Source organism: Manis pentadactyla, chromosome 13, assembly GCF_030020395.1.
Source record: "Manis pentadactyla isolate mManPen7 chromosome 13, mManPen7.hap1, whole genome shotgun sequence".
Lineage (NCBI taxonomy): Eukaryota > Metazoa > Chordata > Mammalia > Pholidota > Manidae > Manis > Manis pentadactyla.
In genome coordinates this window covers 86,609,738-86,625,241 of record NC_080031.1, presented here as the reverse complement: position 1 = coordinate 86,625,241, position 15,504 = coordinate 86,609,738, and the positions used below count along the sequence as shown (strand labels likewise).

General features: G+C 40.2%; 1 protein-coding gene across 2 annotated transcripts in view; it reads right to left on the bottom strand.

Moving 5' to 3' along the window:
* Positions 1 to 216: 216 nt before the first annotated feature.
* Positions 217 to 15,504, bottom strand: part of LOC130680359 (serum response factor-binding protein 1-like) — a 70,829-nt gene continuing 55,541 nt past the window's right edge. Inside the window, exon 5 of one of the 2 annotated variants that reach the window (XM_057490728.1) lies at positions 217 to 273. In XM_057490728.1, coding sequence (XP_057346711.1) covers positions 235 to 273 — 39 coding nt within the window. In that variant the 3' untranslated portion in view covers positions 217 to 234. Of the gene's footprint in view, positions 274 to 2,987; positions 3,127 to 15,504 lie in introns of those variants that run through there. The other variant, XR_008993344.1, reaches the window with a different exon arrangement.

Genomic DNA, 15,504 nt, shown 5'->3' with positions numbered 1-15,504 from the left:
GTGGCAGATTCCCGCGCTGTTCACCTGACACCCCCGCCATCATCTTAGGATATCCCAAGGGCCTCCCTGCCCACGGCAGCTTAGGGGATCAACGCAGAGGCTGCCTCCTGCATGCAGCTTACCGGCACAGACAGCAGAGACAGGTACTGTGACTGGACCAGGAAGCAGGAGAGACTTTGTCCTCCAAGCTGACACCCATGCCACTCGCATAAGATGACTCCCATCGCTCCAGGACTATGAAAAGGCAGAAGAACCGTCTTCAATCCAAAATTCCTGAAACACCAGAAAGAGGGCTCAGTGAGACTGAAATAACCAATCTTCCTGAAAAATAACATCACAATGTTGCTCATGTGAAAACTGAGCATAAGACTGTATACCAATGATACCTTAATTAATAAATAATTAAATAAGTAAATAAATAAAACAAAGTTGAGTTGAAATGTAAATTACATATCGATATGCACAATGATGTCATTAATATACAGTTTTTAAAACATACAAAATATAATACATTGTCTGTTGATACTTTCATATGTAATGATTGTACAAAAACATGATGAAGATAACCAAAATAACCCCATCAGTGGTTTCCTTAGGAGCGGTAGTGAAGAGCACAGGATAAAGGGAGTCAATGTAAAAGACTTCAACTGCATCTATAACATCCTACCTATTATTTTTTAATCTAAAGGAAATGTGGTGAGATATGGACATTTGACAGGCCAGAGTAGTAGATAACAGGGTACATCAGTGTTTGCTACACACTTCTCTATTCTCTTCTATACAATGAACACAGTTTTTAAGTTAGATGCAGACTGTAAATAATTTAAGGATTTTGAAAGAATTCCATCCTCTGCACTTTACTATATATCCTATTTTTAAAAATTAACTCATTGCTATACTTATTATTTAAAGGGCAACTAACCAAGTATATACCATAAATTGTAATAATCTATTCTTTAATACAAATATGGCTCTGGATGTGGCTATAATTTTCTAAACTTTTTTTTAACAAACAAAAATTTGTTTCAAAATTTGAAAAAGGAAGAAAAGAGAAAAAATAATGAAGTTTCAGTTTCAACATGCTAAAATAAATCAAGGCTTCAGCCTTCTCCTCCTGCAACAAATCTACAAAAACACTTGCAAAATCTTTTAATGACCAATATACACTTGTGTTCAAAACAAGAAAGGAAACTCTAGTTGACCACAAAATGTGAGAAATCGCTGAAAGACAAAAAAGGGAGAGATTGAGAGAGGGAGTTAGACGGGGAGAGAGAGAGAGAAAAGGAGAGAAGGAGAACTGAGAGAATGAAGAGGGATGCCACTGGCCCAGATATAAAACAATGCAGGTGCCCCCAAAAAAGAAAATAGTGGCAAAATGGAAGATGCTTCCTGCTCATGGTAGAAAACTGAGCCAGACAAGGCTTGGGTCACTGGGACTGACTAGCAGGGACGCTGTAGCAGGAACACAGATGTAACCCTGCACCTTCCCACCTCCATCCCCAGTGAGCCAAGAGTCAGCAAGAAGGAGTCTGCCTCCAGGGAGGAGCAGTGCATGTGACGCTTGGGTAATAAAGACAAGATGGTATCCCAAAAGGACACTAGTGGAAAGAGAACCAGGCTCCCCCCTGCCCATCAGCTCAGCCCCCCACGATACCCTTCCTGATACAAGCAGCAGTGGAGGTTCCCACACATTCCGACAAAAGCCCTGTGCAGACAGCAGACAGACAGTACCGGACGTACAACTAAAGGTAAGTGCACAGTGACGGGCCACCCAACGGCACGACCATGGGGGAGAGACAAACTTAGCAAATAGGAAACTTAACTCAAAGAGAATAGTTAGTAGAACAATTCGGACAGGAATTTTTATCCTAAGAGTATTTTACATACTTCGAAAAATAGGAGGATAGCAAATTAAGAAGAAGGTTATGGAAACACACCTATCTAAATAAAAATTGAACTGTTGATAGTAAAAAGACTCAATAAAAGGGCTGAGTTGCAGAATAGACACACCTAAACAATGAACCAGAGGCCAGAAACACTTTCAAAACAGGGCACCAAGGAATAGAAAGATAATAGAAACTACGTAAGAAAACTCATGAAAAATAAACATTAAACATCTGCCACAGCTGAAGATACATGTCTGCAAAATGAAAGGACCTACTAGCACTAAAATGAATAAATCACTCACACATGTACACACCAGCCCTACCAGATACACACTGTAAAGCCCCTCTGATAAAACAGCATGGTACTATGCCTGCCTTGGCGGACAGGCCAGTGGGACAGAAGAGCCAGAAATATGAAAATATGAAAATGTAGTCAAAATTAAGGCAGTAGCTCAAATTGGTGAGGAAAGGAAAGAATGGTGACGGCACACTATACAGTCAAGAAAAGAAGGCAAAACTGGATTGGTTCCTTATACCAAAGCCCAGAATAAATGCCAAACTGACCAAAGGTCGAAAAATAAAAAGTGAAACCACAGAAGTATTAGGAAAAAAAATGCATGAATAGAAAGTGTGGAAAACATTCCTTACTACAACTCAAATCCAGAAATAAAGAAAAAAAATAAGACTACAAGTCAGACTTTTGTGACAAAAAAATCAATAGCTCCTGTGTGCTAGTACTAACAAATTATAATACATAGTAGGAAAAGAAAGGTATCAGTACATTATATACTTGGAATATAACTGATAAGAAATGTGCAAGAAATAGTACAACTATAAGACTTAACTAGAAGATAATAAAAAGTGATCTAACTGGAGAGAGAACTCATTTTTGAGAAGGGAAGATTACAGCAAAGTGATCAGTTCTCTCTCAAATAAACTATAAAGTCAATGCAAATGCAATTTTAATATCAACCAGATTTTTCAAGGAATTGTAGAAGGTGACTCCAAAATGCATATGAAAACATAAATACAAAAATCACTTTGGAAAAAGTTGAGCAGTTTCTTACAAAATTAAACATAGTCTTACCATATGATCCAGCAACTGTGCTTCATATTTACCCTCAGGTGTTGAAAAGTTATGTCCACATAAAAACCTGCCCACAGTTTTTATAGCAGCTTTATTCATAACCGCCAAAACTTGGAAGAAATCAAGGTGTCCTTCTGCAGGTGAATTAATAAACTGCAATACAACCAAATGATAGAACATTATTTAGCACTAAAAAAAAATGTTATCGAAACACGAAAAGAAGTGTACGAAACCTAAATGCTTTACTAAGTGAAAGAAACCAATCTGACAAGGTTACACACTGTATGAGTCCAACTATATGACATTTGGAAAAGGCAGAATCATGGAGACAGTAAAAAAGTCTGTGGTTGCCAGGATTTTGGGGGGAGGGTGGAATGAATAGATGGATCACAGAGGATTTTTAGGGCAATAGTGGACACGTGTCATTACACATTTGTCCAAACCCAAAGAATGGAAAACACCAGGAGTGAACCCTAATGTAAACCGTGGTCTTGGGTGGTTCTGATGTGGCAGGGGAAGTTCACTGAATCTAACAAATGCACCACTGCTGGGTCTGTTGATCATCGGGGAGGCTGTGCATGTGCGGGGGCCGGGGGCGTGCGGGAAACTCTGTACCTTCCCCTCAATTTTGCTAAGAACCTTAAACTGCTCTAAAACTTCTCTAATAAATGCTTTTTAATTCTTAGAAATGTAAACATACGACAGTAGTAAAAACCAGCTTGAAAAAGAGGGGGAGCTTGCCCTGCTGAACATCAAACCGTGTAAAACTAGAATGAACACTGTTCATTAAAGAGAGGTCAGCTGAGCAGCGGACTGTCAGGGAGGCAAGAAAGGGATCCACGCGTGCGAGAGACATTTCAGGTCCAAGGGAGGAAATTGGACCTTTTAATAATGGTATTGAGGTAACTGATTCTCCACAGTGGGGGAAAAAATTAAATTATGTCCCCACCCAGTTTTCTCAAAAATAAATTCCAGATAGATGAAAAACCTAAACATTCAAGAGACTCAAAACCTTAGAAGAAAATGTGAAGTTAGAGAAAGTCTTCTTAAGCAAATCACAGCTAAATATATAAATTAAAAATGATCAATATGATTAAAAATGTAGAAGTCTGAATGGGAAGACAACATGAACCGTGTGAAAAGTGATGTTGCCTATTGGAAAGTACATGTGTCATACACATATAAAGATCTCGTAGGAACAAAATTACCCAACAGAAAAAAGAGACAGAGCTAATCCTCCTAAAAGGAGAAAAAGAGAGATAATTCATTAAAGACAAAACCCATGGACAACAACATGAAAATATGTCATCTGCCCCTTGCTTCTTCCAGCTTCTAGTGGCTCCTGGTGTTCCTTGGCTTGTGGCCGCCTCACTGCCACTTTGGTCCCTTTGCCTTTTCTTCTGTGCAGTAAAACCTCCCTCTCATAAGGATACCTCTGATCACCCCTGGGCACACCCGGACAATGCGGGGCACTCTCCCCACCTCGAGATCCTTGATCCTTAACTTGATTACATTGTTAGCCACATAAAGTAATATTCATCCTTTGTCATATAAGGCAATATTCAGTTTACAGGGTTTAGAATGTGATTATCTTTGTGGGAGGGAGGGGGCATTATTCAACCTACCACACCTACTTGACCCCCTAATTCCTTGGTGTAGAGTGGAGTTAGTAATTACTATTCGATAAGGTTGTTGAGGTAACAAGTGACTACGTGTAAAGCACGTAGAACAGTGCCTGACACACAGTAACTGCTCAAGAAATAGTGCCCACCACTATTAGTAGTTACAGTAGTAGGAGTGAAGGAATTTTTAAGACACAAAAGCCTACACATAAAAAAGACTGATTTTAAAAATTCAACTCCATTAACATTTAAATTATCTATAAAAAAGAACTCTATACTTAAAGTGAAAAGATAAACTTCAAACTGGAAGAAGATATTTGCAATGCATTAATGAAATATTAGAGTCTACCACGTATAAAGAATTCCTAAAAGTCAATAAGAAAAATACAAAATCCTATTAAAAAACAGGCAACAGATTTAAACAGGCAATTCACAGAAAGGAAATATAAATGACCAGTACATATGAGGTCATGTTTAATCAGGGATATGCACTTAACACTGCAGCGAGATACCGCCTCATTTCTTTCAGGTTGCCTAAACAAGAAAACATCTAACCACGCACCAATGCTGGCAAGGAAAGACAGCAAGGATAAGAACATAAATCGTTACAACGAATTTGGAGATCAGTCCGTGAAGGATATTCATCAATGCTGATACCGTGTTTCATCAAATCTAATCAAACACTGATTGCAAAGTGCATCACTGTTTGTGTACCAACAAAAGAACAACCCTGTGAAATACCTGTAAGACATCATGAATTACAGATGTTAAAGTGAGAAAAAAAGGTACATCCTAGACTATCTGAAATACAGCAATAGTGAAAAAATTGGAAATAACACAAATGTTTATTCCTCACAGAAATGGCTCAGTAAAATGCACTATACAGTCACAGTGAAATTCTTATAGCAATAAAAAGGAATAGATCACACACCAAAAGATATTACTGAATGAAAACAATAAGATGCAGAATCATATCATACAACATGTTCACACACACACATCACACCAAACTTTTCAAAATTACCTTTTGTGGTAGATGGAACACATCAATGCCTCATTTTTTCGTACCTCCCTGAATCCATGACATTTTGAAACACCTGCCCATACTGACTCTGGGTTTGCTATGTGACCTGCTTTGGCCAAGGGGGCAGTACGAAACCTGACACAAGCAAAAGCTTGAATAAACACTTAAGGTGCTGCCCCACAGACTCTCTCAGCTGAACACAGGCAAACCTAGGAATCTTAAGAACACTGTCTGACATGCCCAGAATAGCAGTTACTAAGCCTAGATAAGACAAAGTTCTTAAAACAATTATGGGGATGGTTTTGGGAAAACGGAATCAAGATGCACAGAAAACCCACAAAGCTTTTGAGAAGGTTGTATTGTCGTAAGTACCTCTGGGCTGGGTTCAAATTATTCAGAATATACAATGACCTATGGATAGGAAAAAGGATGAGAAATTGTTCATAGAGCGTGTTTTCTCTTCAGGAGTGACCAAGGCAGGAAGTGGAAAAGGGAGGACATCTCAGACGGTGGTGCCAAGAGCTTTGGAAAATGATGGATCAAGGCACATTCACCACCTCTGAAGCAGCAAGAACCTAGAAGCTAAGTCCCAGCAAAAATAGGGGAACCTGGCAACATTTTTCCCACCTGATTCTGGGATTGCTACAGACAGTGATGCAGTATTCCTCCCATTCTTCCCCTTTTGAGTGAGAGCATCTATTGCTGTGGTCCTGTCCTTGTCTCACCACAAGGAAAGGTGAGCGGCAGGGGGGGGGGGGGGAGGCAGCTGTGACCTGTCTTTAATTCACAGGGCCCAGAACAAGAGAAGCTGCATCCAGGGAACCACGTACAGATCTGATTGTAAAGCATGAGATCTTAGACTCCAAGTATAAGGACATGACTGGAAAGTCTTTGGGGATCCTGGAATGGGGGAAAGCGTATTTTGCATGTGGGAGGCATGTGACTAATTGCAGCCAAAGGGGGGCCATGGTAGACTGGTTCTATAATGGCCCCAGTTTCATACCTCCTTATACCTATGCCTTTTAACAGTGCCCTCGCACACTGATGGTGGCCTTAACCACATGACTTGCTTTAGCTAATGGGACAGTAGCAAACTGGACACAAAGCAGAGACTTCAAAAATGGCTTACATGTTTGTTTCCTTTGCTGGGCTTCACAATGAGAACATTCCCAGAAAAACCTTATGGAAGAGAGCAGTCATTCTAGTCCAGGCCACCCAGACCGACCACGCCACAGCTAGGCCGGCACACCCACCCCCTACTACGTTTGGGGGCAGTATGTTAAGGAATAGGATGGTACTCAAAGGACATTAGCCTTACCTGTAAATTTTCTTTTAAAAAAATGAATAACAGAATTATTGGCGTGACTAAAGATTATTTTAAAAGGTGGCAAAGGCTACAAACAGGTAATTCTTGAAAGAGTAAATACAAATGCTGAAAACCTATGAAAAGATGCTTAGTCTCAAAGGCAGATCTATTTTTGCTCAAACTGACCAGAAAAAGCTTCAATAAATTTAATATTTACCAAGATATGGGGAAACAGGCACTCAAAGAAGTGCTGGTGGAAATATAAACAAGCATGGCCATTTCATCCATGTCTGACTGTCCTAAGATCAGAAGCCTCCATTCTTATACATTCAGAACCACAAAGCAGCAAACAATACCATGCCTCCCTACCCACCATCCACCAGACTAATACGCAACTCTCAAAATAAAAAATAGACATGAAGAGACATTTCACCAGAAAGGATATACAGATGGCGAACAAGCACACAAAAAGATGTTTGGCATCATTAGCCATGAGGAAAATGCAAATGAAGACCACACGACCTACCACTACGCCTATTTGCACAGTAACATAAACAGTGACTTTGCCAAATGCTAACAAGAATGTAGAGAAATTGTGTTTCTCATACATTACAGGTGGGAATGTGAAGTGGTACAGCCACTCCAAAAAGTGCTTTGGCAATTTCTAATCAAACTAAAAATTTACTTATCATATGATAAGCAATCCCAGAGAAATAACAATTTATATCCACACACTACTTAAACATGATTGTTCAGGACAGCTTTATTCATAATAGCCAAAAACTGGAAACCAAACACCTCCCTAAATGGATGAATGGTTAATCCATGATACATGGCATGGAACACTATCCATCAAAAAAAAAAGGAACTACTGATACACACAGTAACTTGGAAGCACCTCCAGGGCATTATGCTGGGTGAAAAAAGCCCGTCTCAAAAGGTCACATCTTATGAGATTCCATTACATAACATTCTGAAAATGACAAAATTACAGAGATGGAAAACAGATTAGCTGCCCAAGGTTAGGGATGGTTGAGAAAAGGGAAGATGGGTACGACTATAGAGAGGGAGATCTTTACCAAAATAGAATGTTCTGTACCTCCATGGCAGAGGTGTTTATATGAATCTACACAATGGAGTAAATAACACAACTCTACATATACAATGTACCAATGTCAGTTTCCTGGTTTTGATTACGTAAGATGTAACCCTTGGGAAAAACTAGAGGAGGGGACAGACCTCTTTGTACTATCTTTGCAACTTCCTGTGAATCTGTAATTATTTCAACAGACAGCTTTAGAACAAAAATTTTAGAAATACGAAATCATAATATAAAACATATATGAGAAATTAGCTTGTTTCTAAGTCCTGTGATTGCAGAATTGTAGACTACGCTGTCAAAAATGAATTTGTCATTCTTGGAGATCTCTGATGGTCTAAAGAGTGGTCAGAGCACATGTTCGCTCAGCCTTACTGTATGATAACATACCCAGGCAGCTTCTAGATCAGTGTTTTTTAAACTACAGGCTGAGATTCACTTGTGAACTGTGAAATAAAGTTGGTGGCTAGCAACCAGCTTTGAATCTGAATAAAATCGAGCAGCTTACAAAGTATCAGAATGCAACAGATGTAGTAAGGACAAGTATAATTTCTTGAAATTTTCCTCTAAGTTTTATATGTGGGTGGGTCACTACATAAATGTATTTCTTACTCCAGATCACCCAAGATACTTCCAGGAAACACTGCCTAGAATAATAATTTCCCCTGGGCCCAAGCAAGTGTGTTCAAGTAATCCTTGGCAGGACGAGCGATCTCACAGGCTACACTCAAGGTGTCTCTGGGCTGTTCCCGCCAGGCAGCTCTAGGAGAGAACCTATTGCCTGCTCATTCAGGCTGCTGACAGACTTCAGTTCCCTGCAGTTGTAAAACAGAGGTTGCTTTTCTTGCTGGCTACCAACTGAGCCATCCCCCGTTTCCAGAGATCACTGCCTTCTCAGCTCATGGCCCCTCCTCCATCTTCAAACCTGGCACCTGCCCGTCCCTCTCACATCACCTCTCTCTTACCTGTCCTTCCACCTTCTTCTTCCACTGTTAAGGACAAGTGATGGCTGGGCCCACAGGAGAATGCCAAATAATCTCCCATTGCAAGCTCTGCATTTTGAATCACATCTGCAAAGTCCCTCTCCCATGTAAGGTAACATATTCCCAAGCTCCAAGGAGTACGGTATGGACTGTTATGCCCAGAATTCGTGATCCCCAAAGACTACCAGGAAGCTGAGTCAGATGCAAAAGCAAAGAGCCTTTATTCAATCTAGCTGGAGCTCAATCTCCTATCTGCACCGACGCAGCGGCGAGATGCCAGAGAGAGCAAGCGAGTTTCAAAAATACAAAGATGTTATACGGGTCTGGGCAATTGGTGGGGTGATGGTTGTGGCCTTAGCTGATTGGCTGAGGAGGGTCAGGGTCTTGTTGCGCAGGTTGCTGGGCATGGTTTCAGCGGGAATGGGCATGGCTTGAGCGGGAAACTTCTTACTAAAGATGGAGAACACAGAACAAAATGGAGGCGGCCCGGTCGGCTAGGGGTCATGTAGGGGACATAGTTATTCAAGATGGAGGACACAAAATGGAGGCGGTCCTGGTCTGCTGTTTCATGGACATCTTAGGGAAAGAAGGACATTATTCTACCACAACCATGAGGCGGTTTTTAAAATGAAGTGGACTCTGGGTACCAACATGACTGGATCGCCAAGCTATTTTTCTAAATGAAAAACACAAGCTGTAGAAAGATATATGGTATATTACCTCTCATGTTTTCAGCACATAGACACACAATGCTTCGCACATAAACAGACAAATACTACAGATCTTCCTGGGTCAGTGTGTGTGTGCAGGTGCACAGAATGAAGGTCTAGAAGGATATACTCCAAACTGGGCACCACAGCAACCGTTAGGAAAGTGGGGAAAGAGCCAAGACTGGGCAGGTCAAAGGGGCCTGCAGCCTTATTTATGTGATTTTCCTATTCAAGTATGGATATATTTATGAATGTACTACTGGAGTAATTAAAATTATATATATATATTTTTTTATTAATTTTATTTTGGTATCATTAATCTACAATTACATGAAGGACATTATGTTTATTGGTTAACCCCTTCACAGTCACTGTCCATCTGTGTAGTTAAGATGCTGTAAAATCACTACTTGTCTTCTCTGTGTTGCACAGCCCTCCCCGTGCCTCCCCCACACTATACATGATAATCGTAATGCCCCCTTTCTTTTTCTAATCCCTTATCCCTCCCTTCCCAACGGTCCACCCCAGTCCCTTTCCCTTTGGTAACTGTTAGTCCATTCTTGGGTTCTGTGCTTCTGCTGCTATTTGGTTCCTTCAGTTTTCATTTGTTCTTATACTCCACATATGAGTGAAATTATTTGGTACATGTCTTTCTCCACCTGGCTTATTTCACTGAGCATAATACCCTCTAGCTCCATCCATGTTGTTGCAAATGGTAGGACCTGTTTATTTCTTGTAGCTGAGTAATATTTCATTGTGTATATGTACCACATCTTCTTTATCCATTCATCTACAGATGGACATTTAGGTTGCATCCATATCTTGGCTATTGTAAATAGTGCTGCGATAAACATAGGGGTGCATCTGTCTTTTTCAAACTGGGCTACTGCATTCTTGGGGTAAATTCCTAGAAGTGGAATTCCTGGGTCAAATGGTAAGTCTATTTTGAGCATTTTGAGGAACCTCCATACTGCTTTCCACAATGGTTGAACTAATTTACATTCCCACCAGCAGTGTAGGAGGGTTCCCCTTTCTCCACAACCTCGCCAACATTTGTTGTTGTTTGTCTTTTGGATGGTAGCCATCCTTACTGGTGTGAGGTGATATCTCATTGTGGTTTTTATTTGCATTTCTCTGATGACAAGCGATGTGGAGAATCTTTTCATGTGTCTGTTGGCCATCGGAATTTCTTCTTTAGAGAACTGTCTATTCAGCTCCTCTGCCCATTTTTTAATTGGATTATTTGCTTTTTGTTTGTTGAGGTGTGTGAGCTCTTTATATATTTTGGATGTCAACCCTTCATTGGATCTGTCATTTATGAATATATTCTCCCATACTGTAGGGTACCTTTTTGTTCTACTGATGGTGTCCTTTGTTGTACAGAAGCTTTTCAGCTTGATATAGTCCCAATTGTTCATTTTTGCGTTTGTTTCCCTTGCCCGGGGAGATATGTTCAAGAAGAGGTCACTCATGTTTCTGTCTAAGAGGTTTTTGCCTATGTTTTTTTCTAAGAGTTTTATGGTTTCGTGACTTACATTCAAGTCTTTGATCCATTTTGAATTTACTTTTTTGTATGGGGTTAGACAGTGATCCAGTTTCATTCTCTTACATGTAGCTGTCCAGTTTTGCAAGCACCATCTATTGAAGAGACTGTCATTTCCCCAATGTGTGTCCTTGGCCCCTTTATTGAATATTAGTTGACCATATATGTTTGGGTTAATGTTTGGAGTCTCTAAATAGTTCCATTGGTCTGTGGCTCTGTTCTCGTGTCAATACCAAATTGTCTTGATTACTGTGGCTTTGTAGTAGAGCTTGAAGTTGGGGAGTGAGATCCCCCCCACTTTATTCTTCCTTCTCAGGATTGCATTGGCTATTCGGGGTCTTTGACGGTTCCATATGAATTTTTGAACTATTTGTTCCAGTTCATTGAAAAATGCTGTCAGTAATTTGATAGGGATTGCATCGAATCTGTATATTGCTTTTGGCAGGATGGCCATTTTGACAATACTAATTCTTCCTAGCCAGGAGCATGGGATGAGTTTCCATGTGTTAGTGACCTCTTTAATTTCTCTGAGGAGTGTCTTATAGTTTTCAGGGTATAGGTCTTTCACTTCCTTGGTTAGGTTTATTCCTAGGTATTTTATTCTTTTTGATGCAATTGTGAATGGAATTGTCTTCCTGATTTCTCTTTCTATTAGTTTATTGTTAGTGTATAGGAAAGCCACAGATTTCTGTGTGTTAATTTTGTATCCTGCAACTTTGCTGAATTCCGGTATTAGCTTTACTAAGTTTCGGAGTGGAGTCTTTAGGGTTTTATATGAACAATACCATGTCATCTGCAAATAGTGACAGTTTAACTTCTCCTTTACCAATCTGGATTCCTTGTATTTCTTTGTTTTGTCTAATTTCTGTGGCTAGGACCTCCAGTACTATGTTAAATAACAGTGAGGAGAGTGGGCATCCCTGTCTTGTTCCCGATCTCAGAGGAAAAGCTTTCAGCCTCTCGCTGCTCAGTATGATGTTGGCTGTGGGTTTATCATATATGGCCTTTATTATGTTGAGGTACTTGCCCTCTATACCCATTTTGTTGAGAGTTTTTGTCATGAATGGATGTTGAATTTTGTCGAATGCTTTTTCAGCATCTATGGAGATGATCATGTGGTTTTTGTCTTTCCTTTTGTTGATGTGGTGGATGATGTTGATGGATTTTCAAATGTTGTACCATCCTTGCATCCCTGGGATGAATCCCACTTGGTCGTGGTGTATGATCCTTTTGATGCATTTTTGAATTCGGTTTGCTAATATTTTGTTCAGTATTTTTGCATCTATGTTCATCAGGGATACTGGTCTGTAGTTTTCTTTTTTGGTGGGGTCTCTGCCTGGTTTCGGTATTAGGCTGATGTTGGCTTCATAGAATGAGTTTGGGAGTATTCCCTCCTCTTCTGTTTTTCGGAAAACTTTAAGGAGAATGGGTATTATGCCTTCTCTGCATGTCTGATAAAATTCTGAGGTAAATCCATCTGGTCAGGGCTTTTGTTCTTGGGTAGTTTCTTGATTACCGCTTCAATTTCGTTCCTGGTAGTCGGTCTGTTTAGATTTTCTGTTTCTTTCTGGGTCAGTCTTGGAAGGTTGTTTTTCTAGGAAGTTGTCCATTTCTCCGAGGTTTCCCAACTTGTTAGCATATAGGTTTTCATAGTACTCTCTAATAATTCTTTGTATTTCTGTGGGGTCCGTCATGATTTTTCCTTTCTCATTTCTGATTCTGTTGATATGTGTTCACTCTCTTTTCCTCTTAATAAGTCTGGCTAGAGGCTTATCTATTTTGTTTATTTTCTCAAAGAACCAGCTCTTGGTTTTACTGATTTTTGCTATTGTTTCATTCTTCTCAATTTTATTTATTTCTTCTCTGATCTTTATTATGTCCCTCCTTCTGCTGACCTTAGCCCTCATTTGTTCTTCTCTTTCCAATTTCGATAATTGTGACATTAGACCATTCATTTGGGATTGTTCTTCCTTCTTTAAATATGCCTGGATTGCTATATACTTTCCCCTTAAGACTGCTTTTGCTGTATCCCACAGTAGTTGGGGCTTTGTGCTGTTGTTGTCATTTGTTTCCATGTATTGCTTGAACTCTATTTTAATTCGGTTGCTGATCCATTGATTATTTAGGAGCATGTTGTTAAGCGTCCATGTGTTTGTGAGCCTTTTTGCTTTCTTTGTACAATTTATTTCTAGTTTTATGCCTTTGTGGTCCGAAAAGTTGGTTGGTAGAATTTCAATCTTTTGGAATTTACTGAGGCTCTTTTTGTGGCCTAGTATGTGGTCTATTCTGGAGAATGTTCCATGTGCACTTGAGAAGAATCTGTATCCTGTTGCTTTTCGATGTAGAGTTCTGTAGATGTCTATTAGGTCCATCTGTTCTAGTGCATTGTTCAGTGCCTCTGTGTTCTTACTTATTTTCTTTCTGGTGGATCTGTCCTTTGGAGTGAGTGGTGTGTTGAAGTCTCCCAGAATGCATTGCATTCTGTTTCCTCCTTTAATTCTTTTAGTATTTGTTTCACATATGCTGGTGCTCCTGTATTGGATGCATATATATTTATAATGGTTATATCCTCTTGTTGGACTGAGCCCTTTATCATTATGCAATGTCCTTCTTTACCTTTTGTTACCTTCTTTATGTTGAAGTCTATTTTGTCTGATACTAGTATTGCAACACCTGCTGTATTCTCTGTGTTGTTTGCATGAAATTTCTTTTTCCATCCCTTGACTTTAAGTCTGTGCATGTCTTTGGATTTGAGGTGAGTCTCTTGTAAGCAGCATATGGATGGGACTTGCGTTTTTATCCATTCTATTACTCTGTGTCTTTTGATTGGTGCATTCAGTCCATTTACATTTAGGGTGATTATTGAAAGGTATGTACTTATTGCCATTGCAGGCTTTAAGTTTGTGGTTACCAAAGGTTGAAGGTTAGCTTCTTTACTATCTTACTGCCTATCTTAACTCGCTTATTGAGCTGTATAAACATGGTCTGATGATTCTTTATTTCTCTCCCTTCTTCTTCCTCCTCCTCCCTTCTTCATATGTTGGGTGTTTTGTTCTGTGCTCTTTTTAGGAGTGCTCCCATCTAGAGCAGTCCCTGTAAGATGCCCTGTAGAGGTGGTTTGTGGGAGGCAAATTCCCTCAACTTTTGCTTGTCTGGGAATTGTTTAATCCCTCCTTCATATTTAAATGATAATCGTGCTGGATACAGTAGTCTTGGTTCGAGGCCCTTCTGTTTCATTGCATTAAGTATATCATGCCATTCTCTTCTGGCCTGTAAGGTTTCTGTTAAGAAGTCTGATGATAGCCTGATGGGTTTTCCTTTGTAGGTGACCTTTTTTTTCCTCTCTGGCTGCCTTTAATACTTTGTCCTAGTCTTTGACCTTTGCCATTTTAATTATTATGTGTCTTGGTGTTGCCCTCCTTGGATCCCTTGTCATGGGAGTTCTGTGTACCTCTGTGGTCTGAGAGGCCATTTCCTCCCCTAGTATGGGGAAGATTTCAGCAATTATTTCTTCAAAGACACTTTCTATCCCTTTTTCTCTCTCTTCTTCTTCTGGTACCCCTATAATGTGGATATTGTTCCATTTAGATTGGTCACACAGTTCTCTTAAAATTTTTTCATTCCTGGAGATCCTTTTATCTCTCTCTGCATCAGCTTCTCTGCATTCCGGTTCTCTGTTTTCTAGTCCATTAATGGTCTCTTGCATCTCGTCCATTCTGCTTTGAAGTCCTTCCAGAGATTGTTTTATTTCTGTATTCTCCCTCCTTAGTTCTTGCATATTTCTCTGCAAGTCCATCAGCATGGTTATGACTTTTGTTTTGAATTCTTTTCCAGGAAGGCTGGTTAAATCTATCTCCCCAGGTTCCTTCTCAGGGGAAGATGTCGAAGATGTCGAAGCTGTCTGGGTTAGTCTTGTCTGGATCAAATTTTTTTGCTTTTTCATGTTGATAGGTGCAGTGGTATGCTATTGAAGCGTGTCAGCTGGGAGAGCCTAGACTTTTTCCAGCTGCTCCTGGCCTTTCTTTACTGGGACAACTGCGACCCCTAGTGGCTTGTGTTGCGCAATTGCGTGTAGACTGGGTCTCTGTATCTTGCCCAGCCGGTAAGGAGGAAGCTCCCTTTGCTGTTGGCGTGGCCAGCCTCAGGCTGGTGCTGTGCTTTGGCGGGGACCCGGAAGGGTAATGGACGGGGGTAATGGACGGGGGGCTGTTTACCTCCGTGAGGGGTCTCAGAGCTATTGCCCA